The sequence below is a fragment of the Rutidosis leptorrhynchoides genome, chromosome 9 (genome assembly GCF_046630445.1).
Source record: "Rutidosis leptorrhynchoides isolate AG116_Rl617_1_P2 chromosome 9, CSIRO_AGI_Rlap_v1, whole genome shotgun sequence".
In the NCBI taxonomy this organism is placed as follows: Eukaryota; Viridiplantae; Streptophyta; class Magnoliopsida; order Asterales; family Asteraceae; genus Rutidosis; species Rutidosis leptorrhynchoides.
The window spans coordinates 80891080-80911112 of record NC_092341.1 but is presented as its reverse complement, the minus strand read 5'-3'; the positions used below and the strand labels follow the sequence as shown (position 1 = coordinate 80911112).

General features: G+C 38.6%; 1 protein-coding gene across 2 annotated transcripts; it reads left to right on the top strand.

Annotated features, from left to right (window-relative positions):
* The first annotated feature begins 989 nt into the window (after positions 1–989).
* Positions 990–5331, top strand: LOC139866673 (inactive protein kinase SELMODRAFT_444075-like). 2 transcript variants are annotated; one of them, XM_071854966.1, is made up of 9 exons: positions 990–1242; positions 1362–1498; positions 2433–2527; positions 2656–3566; positions 3691–3830; positions 3927–4003; positions 4327–4648; positions 4817–4954; positions 5074–5331. In XM_071854966.1, the coding sequence occupies exons 1-8, from the start codon at positions 1056–1058 to the stop codon at positions 4931–4933; spliced, it is 1986 nt and encodes a 661-aa protein (XP_071711067.1). In that variant the 5' UTR covers positions 990–1055; the 3' UTR covers positions 4934–4954; positions 5074–5331. The 2 variants fall into 2 exon arrangements, with proteins under 2 accessions (XP_071711067.1, XP_071711066.1); XM_071854965.1 differs by having other exon boundaries at positions 3670–3830.
* The last annotated feature ends 14702 nt before the right edge of the window (positions 5332–20033 follow it).

Sequence of the window (20033 nt, the reverse complement as noted above, 5' to 3'; positions counted from 1 at the left end):
TTAGTGTTAATAAATTCAAAGAATAACATTAGTAGTTTGAAATGTTATGTTTTTAATGAAATTATAAGTAATGGTACAGCCTTGCGTTAAACATACTACGATAGTACCCCATCATGAGCTAATAATGCAAACAACAGGCTACCACAAGAATATAGCATTGTTAAAAACAATATTAGTACTAGGAGTAATAAAAAAATAATAATAATTAATAATTATTATTATTATAATAATATGTGATAATTAATGATTAATGATAATAATTATAACGTTAAATAATAATAATAATATTAACAATAATAATAATAACATATAACATTAAATATAACATAATATTAATAATAACAATAAGAATTATAATTATAATATTTGTATGATAATAAAAATTATAATAATAATAATAATAATAATAATAATAATAATAATAATAATAATAATAATAATAATAATAATAATAATAATAATAAAACCAATAATAGTAATGAATAATATTTAATAAAACTTTTAAAAGTGCCTTTAAAAAGTTACTAAATAATAATAATTAATAATTAATAATATTAATAATAATTAATAATTAATAATAATAATAATAATAATAATAATATTAATCATAATAACTAAAAATAAATAATAATGATAATATTATAATAATAATAAATATAATAATAATAATAACTAAAAATAAATAATAATGATAATAATAATAATAATAATAATAATAATAATAATAATAATAATAATAATAATAATAATAATAATAATAATAATAATAAATAAATAAATAAATAAATAATTGATAATAATAATATCTGTTTAATGTGATCACATGCAGAGAATGACCTGTCTTGATGACAACATGCCCCACTAAACCAACATCATCCAATTACATTTGTAGCAAGGGTTGGTTTCATTCATGAAATGAATGTTATTAAAACATAATTATATACATATTCGCATCCTTTTATTTATTTGAATTTTATATTAGTGTAATAAATAAATTCTCCCCTCTCCAAACAAACTTCTGACTTTTTTCCCTCCCGGAGACGGTTCTTCAACTAATGTTCCCGCCAAAAAAAGAACCGGCCGTCGAAAAAGCACCACGAGACTTGCCGGAAAATGTGATTGTTGCTGTGAAAGCCGACGAAAAGGTTATTTCAAAAGCTGCTTTCGCTTGGGCTCTTACTCATGCAGTTCATCCTGGTGATTGTGTTATCTTGCTTGCAATATTCAACAGTCCTAGATCAAGTAATTAAATTTTTACCATATTTATATTTGTTTTGTGTGCATAATGATCAGGTAGTTTACATGATTATGTAATTAGTTTTTGTTAAAGTTTAATAAAAGTTCGTGGTGTGTATTGGTAGATCGAAAATTATGGAGCTGGAAGCGATTAAATGGAGATTGCCGAAACGGCGATGATTGTGTTAATTTACCTGATCGAATATGTCAGATCTCGGAATCTTGTTCGCGAATGGTACTGGAATTTCAAACTTTATTTGAGGTAAACATTTTTTCATCCGTCTCAAAATAACTGTGTCGCATTTCCATTTTAGTTTGTTACTTTTATCAATCAACATTTTGGTTATACGGTTAATTAAATAATTAGATTTCTTAAATTGTGTGCATATAAAATGATAAAAAGTAACATTAAGCTACTAATTTAAAGTCTTAATTATTGTAAAACTCTATGTTTATTTTTTATTGGAACATTGTCTTCTATATAATCTACTTAGAGGTTGTTTACTTCTTTCTGAATCTGTCTATGTGTCCATTTTTCTCTTATTCTGGAGGGGTGTTTGATTATATGTCTCCTAAAAACAGACCAATTTTCAGATTAAGTGTCAAAGAAACAACATTTTACTTATTGAATTAAGAGTTGTACAGAAACAGATCATTAAGTATAAAGTAAACAGGTCCTGACGGGGTTAGTATTTTCGGTTATCAATATTTTGCAAGAAAAGAAGTCGATTTAATCTTTCAGAACTATATCAAAGTTCCCTGGAAATAATGTTTGTTTAGAAAGCCAAATAAACATTAGGATCTTTCAAATGATAGGGCTGTCATTAACATGCTAGAAAGGGTTGCACATAGCGGTTAATTATTATTTGAAGTGGCGGTTATTCATATATACAACATTTTTAAGGATGTTAATGACAGCCACAAGGCTTGTTTGTAGTTAGAAAATCATAAGCATTGAATACCTTAACTAACCTCATAAACTATGCAATTTGATCATTCTATATAAAATAAATGAAAATCGAGCAAACTCCAAAACTAGTTTTTAAAAGAAACGAAAGTGATGTGTTCTTAAATTGTGTGATTTTTGTCTGGGGACAATTAATCTTTGTCGGATGGAGTAATACTTGTAATTTGAAACATGAGGATGTGTGTTGTTTTTATCAGTCAAGTGATGAGTTTCACTTGGAATGTTTTAGGTGATGGTGCAAATCAAGGTGGTATCAGGAACACCTGCAGGTTCTGTTGCAGCTCACGCAAAGTATAATGCGGTCAATTGGGTCGTATTGGATAAGTAATTAGAAGTAAAACTATCATCTCATTATATCATAACTACTACTTAAATCATCGTTACACAAAAAAAAAAAAAAGTGTTCTGTAATCTCTAATATACTAACCATTACTGTACATTGTTTAAATCAGGAAATTGAAACCGGAAGTTAAACACTGCACAGAGGAACTCAACTGCAACATTGTAGTAATGAAAAATTCAGAACCGAATGTCCTTAAGCTCAATCTGGGTCGACCCGATAACATCCAAACACCTTTCTTTTCTGCAGTTTCATCACCTACTATCGACCCTGAAAAACTCTTAGGCCATGGCGTAAATCATTCGACTCCAGTAACCAGTCCTGAAGAAACAGCTGTATTTTGTCCAGAACCTTCTGTTTTCCTAGTGTACAAACAGAACCCGCTTTTCGAAGGACTTATCAAACGAAAAACTTCAGAAATCAATAAAATGAACAGTTATAACGACCCGCATACTGATATAGACTCGTGTGGCGAAAAGATCATAGCTTTATCGCTAGTAGTCCCTCAAAAAGATGATAATTCCAAGATTATTCGCAACCCGAAACGTTCATATTCCACACATTTTGATCATGATCATGATAAAATAACTAGTGGAATTAAAGAAAATACTTATAGTTCTGGAATTAGAGAAGCGGTCTCTTTGGGTAGAACTATGTCGCTACCGCCGCCTTTGTGTTCCCTTTGTCAATACCAAGCTCCGAACTTGGTAAAACCGCTGAGACGGTTTGATTACAACGAGCTTCTAGAAGCGACCGGAAGTTTCTCTGATTCGAGTTTTGTGGCGGAGGGTGAGTTATGGGTCGTATATCGAGGAGTACTAAAAGATGGGCTAGTCGTTGCGATCAAACAGTTAAAATTCTGTGGGTCCCATGGAGACGTTGAGTTCTGTAAAGAAGTGAAAGTACTAAGTTGTGCGCAACATAAAAACGTCGTCTTGCTAGTTGGTTTTTGCGTCGAGGGAACAAGAAGGCTGTTAGTTTATGAGTATGTATGCAACGGCTCGTTGGACACTCATTTACACGGTATATACATATCCAACTTTTCTTGATTTGAACAACGATTTTCAAATTATTTTGTGGGGCCTGAAACTTTTAATGTCATAACTCGTTGAATGATACTCCGTAGTTAACAAGGGAACATTTCTAGACTGGCCGTCGCGTTTGAAGGTTGCAATTGGAACAGCGACAGGATTGCGTTATCTTCATGAAGATTGTAGGGTCGGCTGCATAGTTCATAGGGACATGCGGCCGAAAAACATTTTGCTAACTCATGATTACGAACCTTTGGTAACTCAACAACCCTACAACCTGATACTGTAATACTCACTAAAGACACAAGTTTCTTGAACTTAATCAAATGTATATATATATTTATTCATATAGGTTGCTGATTTTGGGCTTGTTAGCTTACACACCGAAGTCGATGCATGTGTTGAGGAACGAGCCGTTGGAACTTCAGGGTAATTCCTGCTCTCCTAATTCTGTAATAAAAAAAATAAAAAAATTAACTGTTATCTTATGTTTTGTATTCAGTAGACATATGGATGAGGGGGTTAAAATGGGCAGACTGTAAATGTTTTAAATGGGGCAGTGGATAATATAATTTTCCTTTTTAAGAAAATAAAATTTTTAACCACAGCGCTATCAAATTGTTGTACTAAGCGGTTAATATTGGCTTTTGAATGGTAGTTATTCGAGTGTACAATGTAATGTGTTTATGCATCTTAACGGCTGTCATTTGAAAAATCCCAAAAAAAAAACATATGGATGTGTTTTTTTATAGGTATCTTGCACCAGAATACTTCAATGGAGGAATAATAACAGAGAAAGTTGACATATATGCTTTTGGATTAGTACTTTTAGAGCTAATCACTGGTCGAAGAACTTGCGACTTGCAATGCTACAACTCCCGAAAATTTTGGCACGATGTTTACTCATCACAACAAATCCAACCTATACATCTTCTCGCTTATAAGCATAAATTGCTCGACTCACGTTTAGGTTCTTACCAACCTCACAATTTTCCTTCACATTTAAATGCAATTGGTCATGCTGCCTCTTTATGTCTTCAAAAAAATCCAGAATCCAGACCACCCATGTCAAAGGTATACTATTAGTATCATAAATTCATAATGTGTACTAGCTATTACCAAGTGCACTTTTTTATTTTTTATTTTTTATTTTTATTTTTTTTTTATTTTTTTTATTTTTTTTTTTAATTTCATTTTATAACGCATTAAGGTAACATATTTCTGTACCATAAATTTTTTTAGGTGCTTAGAGTATTGGAAGGAGAGACAAGAAGTTACATTGGTACGGACCTGAATTCAACTAGTGGCAAAAGTGGGCGCATTAATAGGAGAGGCCATTCTCGCAGATTGTCATACTAAATTGGCGTCGAATTATTTTTGGTATGTTTTCTTCTAATATAACTTATTGTAGTGAATGCTAATGTTGGGATTCAAATTCGAAAATTTATACTACGTCGAAAATATCTGAACTAATCGTCTACCTTTTGATCTATTCGAAGGTTGTGTGATAAAATATGAAAGTATAGCGTTAACGAAAAAAAGAGTGAAGAAAAACAAGAAAACGGAAGAACGGTAGCACGTTGGCTGCTGAAAGCTGCACACCCTCATAAATTGAGTACTTGAAAAATGACATCTTTTATCAGATTCTAAAATCAAACTTCAAGTGAGTTTTTCTTTTTAAAAACTGAAAGTTATAACTCTTCTGCATATATAAAGTAAATACAAAGATGTAAAATAGATATACTATCCTCTGCATATATTTTCATGCCTTTTATGATCGAGTTGCTGGGCCTCGGCCCAATATGTGTGTAAAAATATTAAATTGATGTACTTAGTTTATGTTTTGATTCACTGAAATGCATATGCTGTTAAACAATGTAAACTTCGTAGATTATTATGTGTTATTAATACGATATTTATAGATACATAGAAGCCCCAATCTCACAAACGAGCCGGGTTATAGTAAACTAACCTAACCCTAAACTATAGTCAAATACGTAGTATATGCTTGTTCAAAATTGAAGTTTAGCTTAATCGATTACGTATTACATATAGCAGACTATTAATGTGGATCTATGAATTGCTTATGTACGATACAATTAAATAATTTCATCTACGGGTGTGTGGTTTTTCCGTATAACAATAGCTTAATGTACTCGACTTTGTAGCAAGTTAACGTGCTACATTGATCTACGTTTTCAAATATAGTTACCATTTCCGCTAGTAGCTAGGGCTTGATATACGTAGCCTAACCTGGTTATCGTATTTATGACCATTTCCTCGGTCACCCAAAATAAGTTACTAGTGAGGTTTGAACATGATAACTCTTGTAAGAATATGATGATCTCTATCACTAAGCTATTTCAAGATGGTTAAACGAGTTTAAACCAATTATATTAATAGTTTATTACATGAGTGATCATGCATATTTTAACCGTAGGGTTTAATATGCCTGCTCAATACATAAAGAGGGGTTTAAGGATCTTAGAACGTGGCTCTCCGGTCCGGCTACCGTGAATAACCCTGGCCGACATGATGATGTCGGCGGGGTGGCCAAGTGATTAAGTCCACCTCCGATAACGGTCGTCGATTAAGAGGCCCCAAATAAGGTCGTAGGTACTAGCTTACAAAAGACTAACCTGTTAACCTTGAAAATATGCTGAATTATGCTGCTTTACGTAATGTGTATCGTATGTGATGGTTACGTAATGTGCCGTGTCTGGTAAATGATGATTAGGGTTTGTATTTATAGGCGAACTCTAATTCTAGAACCGTCCCAGATCATGATAATCTCATCCATAACTGACTCCCCCGAATCACGGATATAATTATGGAAAAGATATTTACTTGACAGCTAAGCAACCGCCGTACCGGGAACAAAGGCAATCGCACGCCGCATACCGCACACAAGAACACGCATACGCACAAAATAATGATTGTCCGCATACATATGTGGTGCGCCTGCGGGTTGCGGTATCATTATGTCCCCCCAGTTTGATGTTATATGGCGCGAGGCGTATGATATCAAACTATTAAGCGAAAAAGAAAAAACAAGAAAACGGCTAGCAGTTAATATTCCGCGTGCGTCTCGATGCCATTAAATGCCTGTCACAATCGCAGAAGCCCATTCGGCTGACATGACATAAAGTGGTAGTGTGGCAGGCTCGTGCCAACCACGCGCGTATATGTAATCATACCCAACTGGCATCCACGCGCGTAAATAAAATGCTACCCGTCGATTGCGTTACACGTGTACAGCCATGATCACACCACTCCATCCCATGACCCTCAATCTTCCCTATAAACAGCCCATTTTGCAGCTCACTTCCACTTTCTTGCATCAAGCTTCCTCGTTACGCTGCCAATTTGAATTCCGATCAAAAATCAAACATTCCGGCCACCATTTAAAGGTTAGTATTCATCCGATTACTCCTAGAAAATGACTAAAGCTAACGAGACGTATGTAGATAGCGTAGAGTCTGTTATAGAGCAGAAGCACATAGATTACTTAGTGAAACAGTACCCCCCCCCCCCCCTTAGCCAAGTACAATCTGGTGCCCCCTTTGTCCAATCAGCGAGCCCACGAGCCACCGGAGAAAAAGGTGGCTATTTACGAACATGCTTTTAAGCATGGCAACTTTAGGGTTCCTCCCACCGATTTCTTTCTGGGCGTGCTAGATCACTTTAAGGTCGGATTAGGTCAGTTACATCCTTACGCTATAGGAAAAATAGTCTTGTTCGAGATGTGGTGCGTTGCACTCAACAAAGTGCCCCCGGTGAAGGTGTTTTGCCATTTATACCGACTAGCCAACCACCACAAATCTTGGTTCACCTTCTTTGCTCGTCAAAACTTCACCAAGACCCCAAAATCGAATGCGGGGAATTGGAAAGAGACATTCTTTTTCATCGACCAAACTGTGGTGAGTGCAAACTTCTCGCAAACGCTGATATGGTTCGAGAAAGTGGAAAAGGATGTAAACAAGACCCCCACCCTGAATGACGACGAAAGGAAACTATTAGCGGAGTGTGCAAACGCACAGCTAGTGCATCGATCATATGGGAACGTGATACTGCGGCTAGGGAAGATATCCGCACATTGGCCATGGGAGGATGTGCGCCCAGCCATAGTCGGACCGGATGGAAAGGGTAGGGATAGTATAATCACGTACTAAACTGTTTTTGTATGTATATTATCTAACGCATGCACGTATCTTTGCAGAAATGAGGATGAAGAAGGTGCTGACTGCGGAAGAGATTGCGGGAATCTCCTTCCGCAAGCAAGATGTGAACGTACAGCTAGAGCAGGAGAAAGCTAGCGAAAACGCGGAGCAATCGCCTGCGGCATCTGGCAATAAACGCAAAGCAGCTGAGACCTCTGCGGCTCAGCATAAGAAGAAGAAGATGACTCCCAAACAAAGGGAGGACATGCGGAACGATAACTTTGTTCCAATCGAGCCACGCTCCGCAGAACTACTTCCCCCCATTACTGGTAAGCGTCCATTCCTTGCACGTTTACCGCATACTAAAGTTCACGTTATAACTATTTACTGATATGCAGAGCATGTGGAGGAGACGCAGCCGTCCACCCCGCGGGTCAACCCAGATCTCCAAGCTACCGCCACATCAAAGGATAAGACAATACACGTGGATTCCGATTCCACACCAACTCCTCCGCAAGGTAGCTTCCGCCTTGCCAACCTTAGCCAACTCACACAGTCTTCTGCGGAAAATGCCGCAGAGCAGTCTGCGTTCCTGCAGCAAATCTTTCCGTCCGAATTCCGCGAGCAACTGGCCGCTCTACCGTTTAACCAGGCGCACAATGCCTTCATTCAAAACAGCCTGGTATTTTTCGGCATGTTTGCGGATCAGGCCCGCCGTTCTTCCAGCATATACCAGCTAGCTTTGCGCAAAGAGGTAGAGCTAGGGCTACTGCAGGCGGGTGTAGATCAGGTCAAGAAGGATAGGGATGCTGCTGAGGAGGCGCGCAAGGCGGTTGAGTCGACCGCGAATGAAACCAAAAATGCGCTGATTGAGGAAAGAAAAAAGAGCCGTGAGCTGGTTGGTGCGGTTGAGCAGGCGAAGGGGGATGCAGAATGCTTGCGGTCGGAGCTTGAGAAAGTGACGAGGGAAAGGGATGACGTGGTCACCAACCGCGAACTGGCAGAGGCGGATCTAGCGAAGCTGCGCACCGCACTCCCTACTATTGCGCAAAAGGTGATGGACTCAGAGCCTGTGTCCGACAAGTTCAATGCCTACGTTGATGCGGTCAGGGACCATGAAATCAACAAGGCTGTGCAGGAGGTAATCCAAGCTTGCGGTCTAACACCGTCGTTCCCCGACATCGTTCAAAAGAAGCTAAAAGGGGGAACGGCTGCGGCGTTAATGGAGACGGAAGAAGCCATCAAGTCCATCCCTATCCCCCTAATCAACGCATTTGCTGCAGACTCGAACATGTAGATCGATGGGTTTTTGAAGGAGGATTATTAGTGTTGGATTGCGTCGTAAGTCCTATGCTTAGGCAGGTATTTGTATTTTTGCAGCCCTAAGTCCCGTGTTGGGCAGGCGTTACAAACAATTACCTCTTATGTAACAACTTAATTTTACGCTGTATATATATTTCTGATATTCATGCGCAGTGTGTTTATTTGTTTATATATCGCGAATCAAAACAAAATGTGAACCGCATGCCCATGCGCATAGTTATCAAAAACTCATGCGTATGCGGATGGTACTGCGTAAAATAAACCAATACTTTAACAATTTATCCTTAACAATTTAGACTCAGAAGCTACTGCATTTTTGCTTTGTCATGTACTAGAGGTGCACGGTAGCTGTATGGTAAGCAACGCAACTAAAAACAAGCCAATGTCTTTATGCTTAAGAGTTCCTCAAGCAAACCAATGCGAGAGTAATTACGCACAAGCAAACCAATGCTTGTAATTTTTTAAGTCGACTTTGCTGCCATCTAGTCTGCGTGGCACTTGGCTAGGAGAAAACCAATTCCCTTCGCCTGCCGTTAGTGTCTAGCCTTGTAACCAAACAGGCTTCTGCCGCACGGGGGCTAGAGGACACCCCTTAAGTAGGCAGGAACCGCATACAAACAAGATTTAAACAACAAAAGTATGCGCGAGTAAATATTTAATTGGCATTAATCACAATTACAACCGCGACACATCCAAACGGACGGAAATTACATAGAAAAAATAATGTGCTACAATAAACTGGAGTGATCAGGTCCACCTAGCTACATATAACATTTTTTCAATAACGTCGCATGCCAAGTGCGTTTCACGGGTTTTCCATCTAATGTCTCGAGATGGTACGCCCCGGTATTGTTTGCCTTCGCTACCCTGTATGGACCTTCCCAACGGGGGCCCAGTTTCCCAGTATCCTCCGCATGACTTGCGTTGTTCTGACGCCAAACCAAGTCACCACACTTGTAAGAGCGCGAACGCACACGCTGATTATAGTACTTTGCAATTTTTTGCTTGTTATTTGCTTCGTTGACAGCCACAGAGAGTCTGCGCTCTTCCAGCAAATTAAGATTTTCCCGCAAAGCTTCAGAGTTATTTTGCTCATCAAAATTTTGTATGCGGAACGTTGGTACCCCAATTTCTGCGGGTACAACAGCTTCTGATCCATAGACCAAACTGAACAGGGTCTCACCAGTGCTTACTTTGGGTGTTGTTCTATGCGCCCATAAAACCTTCGGTAGTTCATCCACCCAACCTACGCGACCATGGCCCAACCTAGCTTTGATTCCAACTACTATATCCCGGTTGGTGACTTCGCACTGGTCATTCGCCTGCGGATGCGCAACAGATGTAAAAGTTTGCTTAATATTAAGCTCCGCGCACCAGCTGCGAAAAGGGTCACCCGCGAACTGCGTATCGTTATCACTAACAATTTTGTTTGGTATACCAAATCGACAGACGATGTCTTCCCATAGAAAATTTCGCACCCTTTTTCCCGAGATTGCTGCCAGCGGTCTCGCTTCGACCCACTTTGTGAAATAGTCGATTGCAACAATCAAGAATTTAATGTTTCCTGCGTGTGCAGAATGTGCGTAAAGTACTGATGTGAGTAACATGTTTAGAAAATAAATGATAAAATTACCTCGGCCTTTTGGGAATGGTCCGACTATGTCGATTGCCCATTTGCAGAATGGCCACGGTGAGGAGACTGGTATCATTGGATGCGCAGGTGCTCTGCTAATAGGTGCATGTATTTGGCATAATTCACATTGCTTAACTATGCGCGCAGTATCCGCGTACATGGTGGGCCAATAATATCCTAGCCGCATTATTTTTGACACAATGGACCTGTGCCCCGAATGGAGTGCGCATGCACCCTCATGCACCTCGCGTACAACTTCCTCTGCCTCTTTCGGGCCAATGCACCTTAAGTGCGGTCCCAAATAATTCTTTCGATATAGGACGTCACCCTCAAGGGCATACAGCGGTGCCTTAACGCGGACTTTCTTTGCATCAGCGGAATTCGCAGGAGATGTGCCATCCTGCAGAAAAGCCACGATGGGCGTCATCCATGTTGAGCTTGATTCCTCGACTGGTGCCACTAAAGGCATCATAACAATGGATTTCGCATTGAGTTCTTCTATTAGAACTTTCTTCCCCATATGATCAAAAGCTAAGGCAGCCAGTTTGCTTAGCGCATCCGCCTTCTTATTTTGCCCCCGCATTACGTGAGAGATTTGAAAAGTTTCAAATTGGTCAGCGAGGTTGTGAACAAGCGATAGATATTGCTGCATGGCTATGTCATGCGCTTCGAAATCTCCGCTGACCTGACTGCATACTAGCTTTGAATCCACATATGCGTGCAAAATTTTAACATTTAACTTATGCGCAATGCGCATACCTGCTAACAGAGCCTCATACTCTGCTTCGTTGTTCGTAACATCAAAATTAAACCGCAGTGCGTATGTATGCTCTTCGCCATCTGGGCCTGTTAAAATTACACCCGCACCTGCACCAGATGCGTTGCACGCACCATCGGTGTACAATTCCCATGGTGACAAAGTGGGTACAGGTGGATCCTGATGTTCTATTGATGCCTCGACATCCGCAGGTAATTCTGCTAGGTAATCAGCAAGTATTTGACCCTTAACCGCACTGCGCGAAGAAAAATTTATTTCATGTTCACCTAATTCAACTGCCCACTTAGCCATTCGGCCAGAAATCTCAGGCTTGTATAACACCTGAAAGAAAAATAAGTGCGTTAGTCAATGCGGTAACCCCGGTCATTGCCGCAAAGTAGGCGTTTACCAACCTGTTTGATTGGTTGATCAGTTAGAACCACGATTGGATGTGCTTGAAAATATCGGCGCAAACGGCGCGCCGTATGGACTAGTGCATATACAAGCTTTTCTATTGGTGAGTAGTTTACTTCGCTTGATGTCAGCGTCTTGCTTACGAAGTAGACCGGCATTTGCGTCTGAGAAAAACCTCAGTCGTTAAATTTATGCGATATAAATAAAGCATGTAAATTAATGGATTACCTTTCCGCGATCCGCGATGAGGACTGAGCTGACAGCTTCCTTCGATGCCGTGAGGTACAGTGTTAGCCTTTCTCCTGATACTGGCGCAGTAAGTGTTGGTAATTCTGCGAGCACCTTTTTCATCTCCTGAAAGGCTGATTCTGCTTCCTGAGTCCATACGAAGTCTTTTTTCTTCAAACAATTTTTCAAAGTATTGAAGAATGGTAACTGTCGTTCTGCGACTTTCGACAGAAACCGTGTGATAGCCGCAAGCTTCCTCGTTAGACTCTGCACATCTTTCTTTGTCTTCGGAGATGGCAAATTATCAATGGCTTCAATCTTTTTGGGATTGGCCTTGATACCCCGCTCTGTCACCACATGACCTAAAAACTTGCCTTCCTCTTCCCCAAAACTACATTTAAGCGGGTTAAGCTTCATGTTGATCCTGCGCAGAGATGCAAACGTTTCCAGGATGTCCGCGAGCATGTCTTCTTCGGTGTTACTTTTAATTACCAAGTCGTCGACGTACGCTTCAAGATTTCTACCGATTTGGTGCTTGAATGCTGCGTCAATTACACGCTGATAGGTCGCGCCCGCATTCTTTAAACCGAAAGGCATCTTCGTGTAACAATAAATACCCTGCGGCGTATGAAAAGCAGTCTTGTCCTCATCTTCCGCAGCCATTAAGATTTGGTGATAACCCTTGTATGCGTCCAAAAAACACTTGTACCTAAATCCCGATAGTGATTCTACCTTCTAGTCTATATTAAGATTTGGTGATAACCCTTGTATGCGTCCAAAAAACACTTGTACCTAAATCCCGATAGTGATTCTACCTTCTAGTCTATCTCCGGGAGAGGGTAGTTGTCCTTAGGACATGCCTTATTAATGTCTTTGAAATCAATGCACATTCGCCAGTTACCGTCAGCCTTTTTTACCAACACAGGATTTGCAACCCATGTCTGATAACGTACTTCCCGCAGAATGTTTGCTTTGACAAGGTTGTCCACCTCTGCGCACAACCAATCACTACGGTCTAGAGCCATATGCCGCTTCTTTTGCCTAACGGGTGTCAATGATGGATTAACGTTTAATTTATGTTCCGCAATATCCTGCGGAACCACGGTCATGTCTGACTCGCGCCATGCGAAAATATCTGCGTTAGCTGACAATATTCCATGCAACTTGCCCTTCGTTTCGGCTGACAAGCCTGCGCCGATTTTAATTCGCTTATCCGGATGCAAGCGATTTGCTATTACTGCACAGTTTGCAAGTTGCTCTTCTACGCTAGGAGCGCTTACAGACGCGACAGAGCCACACAACTCGGTTGCTTGATGTGACGCAACTGTGGCGACGCCACCTACTGTGGGAAACTTAATCAAACCATGCACTACCGATGGTATAATGTTGAAACGCCGTATGAAGTTTCTCCCTAGCAGTGCGTTATATCATGAAGTTGAACGAACCACATAAAAATTGACCAATTCATGTCTGATCATTTGCGAGTTCCTGTCATCCGCAAGCTCTATCATTAATTCTATCCGGCCTAGCGGCCACGAGTTTTCTCCGAAAAACCCTGATAGCGTAATATCAGGCTGGCGTAACTGTGTGTCATAACCCGTCCTTAACCATAAGAACGCGTTAGATAACGTATGATTTCATTGCGAGGTATTGACCTCTATATGAGACATTTTTGAAAGAAAACTGCATATATTATACATTACAAACCATAACCATTATTTTTGTTACAAGCTTAAGACAATAAAAAGAAGATTAACGTTTAGCGATAATCTTCGACTTACAAACTTTACAAATGATGACAACAACACGGTTTCTAGCATATTTTACAATACAACATCTCGGATATGCAGTTTTATTTTTGACACAAACATGCGTACGCAAGATCCTGGTTAGATCCAACATGATGCAGCGGAAGCTTTAGAAATCACCTGAGAATAGACATGTTTTAAAAAGGTCAACATAAAGTTGGTGAGATATAGGTTTAATGCCGGCAGCAATATATATATAGACCACAAGATTTCGTATATAAACAGTTTAATAAAAGTATTCTAAGTGGTTGAGCACTTGATAACCATACTTAACATTTTCACGTCGCATATTCCCTTTAATATGAAATCTTACTACACCGTACCAAGTGTAGTCACAAAACGAAGTACTGTGCAACCGTTGAATACTGGTCGTCCAGTCCGGTTGGGGTTGTCAGGCCCGATAGATCTATCAACAGGATTCGCGTTTACAATACCGCTGTAAATATTAGTTACCAAGCTACAGGGAAGTATGCCAGTGGTACAACTCAACGTAGAATATATTTTTCAGTTACTTGTGTCCATATCGTAAAACATAAAATACATGTATTCTCATCCCGAAATATTTAGAGTTTAAAAGTGGGACTATATACTCACTTTCGTCTTGAAGATATATATATAATTTGACTTGGTCTCCGGTTGATATCACGAACCTATCCATATATAATATATCAATACCTTTTCTTTTTTAAACAAACGTCACATATATATACTTGTTATACTTTTAATACTTTGAATAATTCCTTAGTCCGTAGTTAGCAGTTCGTTGTTAGTAATTCAATTTTAATGGTTCATTTTTAGATGTTTAATATACCCGCAATGAAATAAATAAAACCCCCAACGAAATAAATAAAACCCCATCGTATATGTATTGGTCGAGATTAATCTTGACCCATGGTACCGGTGTTGTCAAATGACGTGTTGCGTACATAAAGTACCGGTGTTGTCAAATGACGTGTTGCGTACAATCATGGGATCTTATGATTAATCTTCTCGTGTTGCTTACGGGTGATCCTGAACCATATGAAATTGAATTATGAGTACATATATATAAAATATCATGTTATCTTGGAAGTATGTGATTTTATGTAAATTTTTCCAATGAATCCCGAAGTTGAAAATGTCTAGGATAGCCAATTTTGTTTCGGTCATAGTTTCTTCGTTACAAGTCCGTTTTCGTTGATTCAAATTGCCATCTTCTTGGATCGAGTTCTTCTTTAAGACTATGAACTGTAAATACCTTGGTTTGTATTCAAAATCATACGGCATAGGTGAAAGTTTAGTGAAACATATGAAGTTAAACATTTTTGTTACAACAAAATCATTTAATGACCATTTTTCCAAAAATACTTATACTTTGAAAAACCAAGTTTTACCTTGTTAAATTAACATATAAATAAGTTATATTACATGTCTTGAAGTATTTTAAAAGTTAAGTTAGAAGGATCTATTTAGTTTGCAAACAAGTTTGAAAACATTCAAACTATGTTCTTGTTGTTAAACTTTTGTACCACAAAATAAGATAGCTATATATATATGAATCGAATAAGGTTATGAACATAGATTCTACCTCAAGTTCCTTGGATAAGTTTGCTGTAAAAGAGGAGTAAGAAGCTAGAATCAAAAGGGTGATAGAAGTGGATGAAAGATTGGAAGTAAGTTGGTGTTCTTGGAGGGTTTTCTTGAAGTGTTTTTGTATGGTTTTCTTATGGTGTTTTAGTATGGTTTTTGAAGCTAGATCTTCTTGGAAACTTTGCTGAATTGATTAAGGGTTTTAAGGCTTCAAAGTATGTGTGTGTTTTGCTAGAGAATTTGAGATAAAATGAATCAAAATGATGGAGTACTCATACTCCTTAAAAACGTGGGAATGGGGGGACAAGGACAAAAATTTCAAGTTATGATTTCATGTATCTAGCCTTATTTGTGTCCAAGTTCAATTACCTAGCTCTAAGGGCAGTAACAAGAGTAGGTTTGGTGGTGATTTGATGTGTATTTACTATTAGTAAATACGTATAGAAGCTAGGTATGATACGAGTATAAATACTCTAGGTATACGTATAGAAATTTTGTGAAAAATGGAATGAGAATTCAAATATAGTTATCTTTTGTGAATACACTTATATGGGTTTATGTATTTAAGTCTTTAAAAGTGATTAAATACATTACTTATACAATATATGTATAAACATTATATGTCTTAAGTATTTATGTCAAATAACGTTACGTATAGTTATCGTTTTGAAAACTTAAGTTAGTAGTTTCAAAATACACATATAACTTGTTGTTATTAATATAAAATGAGGTATTAAAACATTCTTTAATCATGTTAAATATGTATATATACATATATATACACAAACGTATAATTATCACATATTGTATGGTTCGTGATATCATCGGTCAAACTAGACGGTCAAACGTTGTGTAAAACTCTTTTCGGAAATATCAGTCTCGACAATTTGGATTGATTATCATGTTGGCAAGGTTTAATTTATGTAAATATTAATCTTATAAGTGTAGAATGATCGAAAAAGTGCGGGTCGTTACATTACCTCCCCGTTAAATAAATTTCGTCCCGAAATTTTAAAATTGTACCTATTTTGCGTCATCGAGAAACAAGTGTGGATACTTTTGCTTCATCTGATCCTCTCGTTCCCAAGTAAACTCAGGACCTCTTCGAGCATTCCAATGAACCTTAACGATCGGTATGTTGCTCTGCTTGAGCTGTTTAACTTCACGGTCCATGATTTCGATTGGTTCTTCAATGAATTGTAATTTCTCGTCGACATGAATTTCTTCAAGAGGAATGGTGAGGTCTTCCTTTGCAAGACACTTCTTAAGGTTCGAGACGTGAAAGGTATTATGTACTCCGGCGAGTTGTTGCGGTAACTCGAGTCGATAAGCTACCTGTCCAATGCGTTCAATGATCTTGAACGGGCCTATATATCTTGGGTTCAGTTTACCCCTTTTGCCGAAACGTATTACACCTTTCCAAGGTGACACCTTTAGCATAACCATGTCCCCAATCTGAAACTCTAATGGTTTCCTTCGGACATCGGCGTAGCTCTTTTGGCGACTACGGGCTGTTTTCAATCTCTCCTTAATTTGCACTATCTTCTCAGTTGTTTCGTGTATGATCTCGGGACCAGTTAAATGTCGATCTCCTACTTCATTCCAACAGATAGGAGATCTACACTTCCTTCCGTACAATGCTTCGAATGGCGCAGCTCCAATGCTCGCATGATAACTATTATTATACGAGAATTCTGCTAACGGTAAATACTTATCCCATCCATTTCCAAAATCAATCACACATGCCCTGAGCATGTCTTCAAGAGTCTGAATTGTTCTTTCACTCTGCCCGTCCGTTTGCGGATGATATGCGGTACTCATATCCAAACGAGTTCCTAGTGCCTCTTGTAGTGATTGCCAGAACTTTGATGTAAATCTACTATCACGATCGGATATAATGGAAATAGGTATTCCATGCCTTGAAACAATTTCCTGTATATACAATCGTAATAGTTTCTCCATTCTATCCGTTTCCTTTATAGGCAAGAAATGTGCAGACTTGGTGAGACGATCAACAATCACCCAAATGGTGTCGTATCCCCAGGCAGTCTTTGGTAACTTCGTGATGAAATCCATGGTAATACCATCCCATTTCCATTCTGGGATTTCTGGTTGTTGAAGTAACCCTGACGGCTTCTGGTGTTCTGCTTTGACTTTGGAACAAGTCAAACATTCCCCAACATATGTTGCAACGTCGGTCTTTAAGTTAGGCCACCAATAACGTGTCTTAAGATCTTGATACATCTTTCCAACTCCAGGATGTATCGAGTATCTTGTCTTATGTGCCTCGTTCAATATCAACTTCCTTAATCCACCCAACTTCGGTATCCAAATACGGTTTGCAAAATATCGAATTCCGTTTTCCCGTATAACGAGTTGCTTCTCATACTTCTTCATTATTTCCTTTCTTATGTTTTCTTTACTAAGTGCTTCTTGTTGAACTTCTTTGATTTGTGAGTTGAGATTCATGCGAATTTTTATGTTCATCGCTCGAACTCGGATTGGTTCTCGTTCCTTTCTGCTTAGTGCGTCAGCCACCACGTTCGCTTTCCCGGGATGATAACGAATTTCACAATCATAGTCATTTATTAACTCAACCCACCTACGTTGCCTCATGTTCAGCTGTTTTTGATCGAAAATATGTTGAAGGCTTTTATGATCAGTAAACACAGTGCATTTAACCCCATACAAGTAGTGTCTCCATATCTTCAATGCAAACACGACTGCTCCCAGTTCTAGATCATGCGTCGTATAATTCCGCTCGTGAATCTTTAATTGTCGGGATGCGTATGCAATAACTTTCTTCCGTTGCATAAGAACGCAACCAAAACCTTGTCGTGAAGCGTCACAATATATTTCAAAATCATCGTTCCCTTCTGGTAACGATAAAATAGGCGCCGTAGTCAACTTCTTTTTCAGTAATTGAAATGCACTCTCCTGCTCAGAAGTCCATTCATATTTCTTCCCTTTTTGCGTTAACGCTATCAACGGCTTAGCTATTCGGGAAAAATCTTGAATAAACCTTCTATAATAACCGGCTAAACCCAAAAATTGGCGTATCTGCGTTGGTGTCTTAGGAGTCTCCCATTTTTCAATAGCTTCAGTTTTTGCTGGATCAACCTGAATTCCTTCGCTATTAACAACGTGACCAAGAAATTGCACTTCTTTCAACCAGAAAGCACACTTAGAAAATTTAGCATAAAGTTGTTCTTTTCTCAACAACTCCAGTATCAACCTTAAATGCTCTTCATGCTCTTGCTCACTCTTGGAATAGATAAGAATATCATCAATGAAAACGATAACAAACTTATCTAAATACGGACTACAAACTCGATTCATGAGGTCCATGAATACAGCTGGCGCATTCGTCAATCCAAACGGCATAACCAAAAATTCGTAATGACCATAACGTGTCCGAAAAGCAGTTTTCGGAATGTCCTCTTCTTTGACACGTAGTTGATGATAGCCCGATCTTAAGTCGATTTTTGAATAAACACATGATCCTTGCAATTGATCAAATAAGTCATCAATTCTCGGTAGTGGATACCGATTCTTGATAGTTAACTTATTTAATTCACGATAGTCTATACACATCCTAAAAGATCCATCTTTCTTCTTAACAAACAAAATTGGAGCTCCCCACGGTGAAGTACTCGGTCGTATGAATCCACGGTCCAGTAATTCTTTTAACTGACTTTGAAGTTCTTTTAACTCGGACGGTGCAAGTCTATATGGCGCACGAGCCACTGGTGCAGCTCCTGGTACTAAATCTATTTGAAATTCTACCGATCTAAATGGAGGTAATCCCGGCAACTCTTCCGGAAAAAACTTCAGGAAAATCTCTTGCCACAGGCACGTCGTTGATGCACTTTTCTTTCTTTTCGACTTTATTAACATGTGCTAGAATAGCATAACATCCCTTTTCTAAACACTTCTTGGCTTTCAAACAGCTAATAAGTTTTAGCTTTGAATCACCCTTCTCTCCGTAAATCATCACCGGCATTTTATCCTTACAAGGAATACGAATTGCCTTCTTGGCACACACAACTTCAACTCCTACTTTGGACATCCAATCCATGCCGACTATTACATCAAAACTTCCTAATTCTACGGGTATTAAGTCGATTTTAAACGTTTCTCCGGCTAGATTTATTTCACAATCACGACAAATTTTATCGGCTTTAATTAGTTTACCATTAGCTAACTCAATCAAGTACTTAGCATCTAGAGGTAATGATGAACAATTCAATTTAGTGTAAAAGTTTATACACACGTAACTTCTATCGGCGCCAGTATCAAATAAAATAGATGCGGATAAGTTATTAATGGTAAACGTACCCGTAACAAGCTCCGGGTCTTCACACGCCTCTCTAGCATTAATAACAAATGCTCTTCCACGTGCAGATCCATTATTCTTCTCTGGATTCGGACACTGGCTCTTATAGTGACCTTGTTTTCCACACCCATAACAAGTAATGGTAGCCAAAGCAGTTCTATTTGCATTGGTGGCAGGAGTCTTGGTACCATTTGTATTTGTAACGAGAGCCCTACAATCTTCAGCAAGATG

Excerpts from the sequence above, each read along its gene's own strand:
- LOC139866673 (XM_071854965.1), top strand. The coding sequence starts at position 1,056 with ATGTTCCCGCCAAAAAAAGAACCGGCCGTCGAAAAAGCACCACGAGAC. Across the intron at positions 3,831-3,926 it reads CTCATGATTACGAACCTTTG|GTTGCTGATTTTGGGCTTGT; the intron begins GTAACTCAACAA and ends TTATTCATATAG. Across the intron at positions 4,649-4,816 it reads CCAGACCACCCATGTCAAAG|GTGCTTAGAGTATTGGAAGG; the intron begins GTATACTATTAG and ends AAATTTTTTTAG.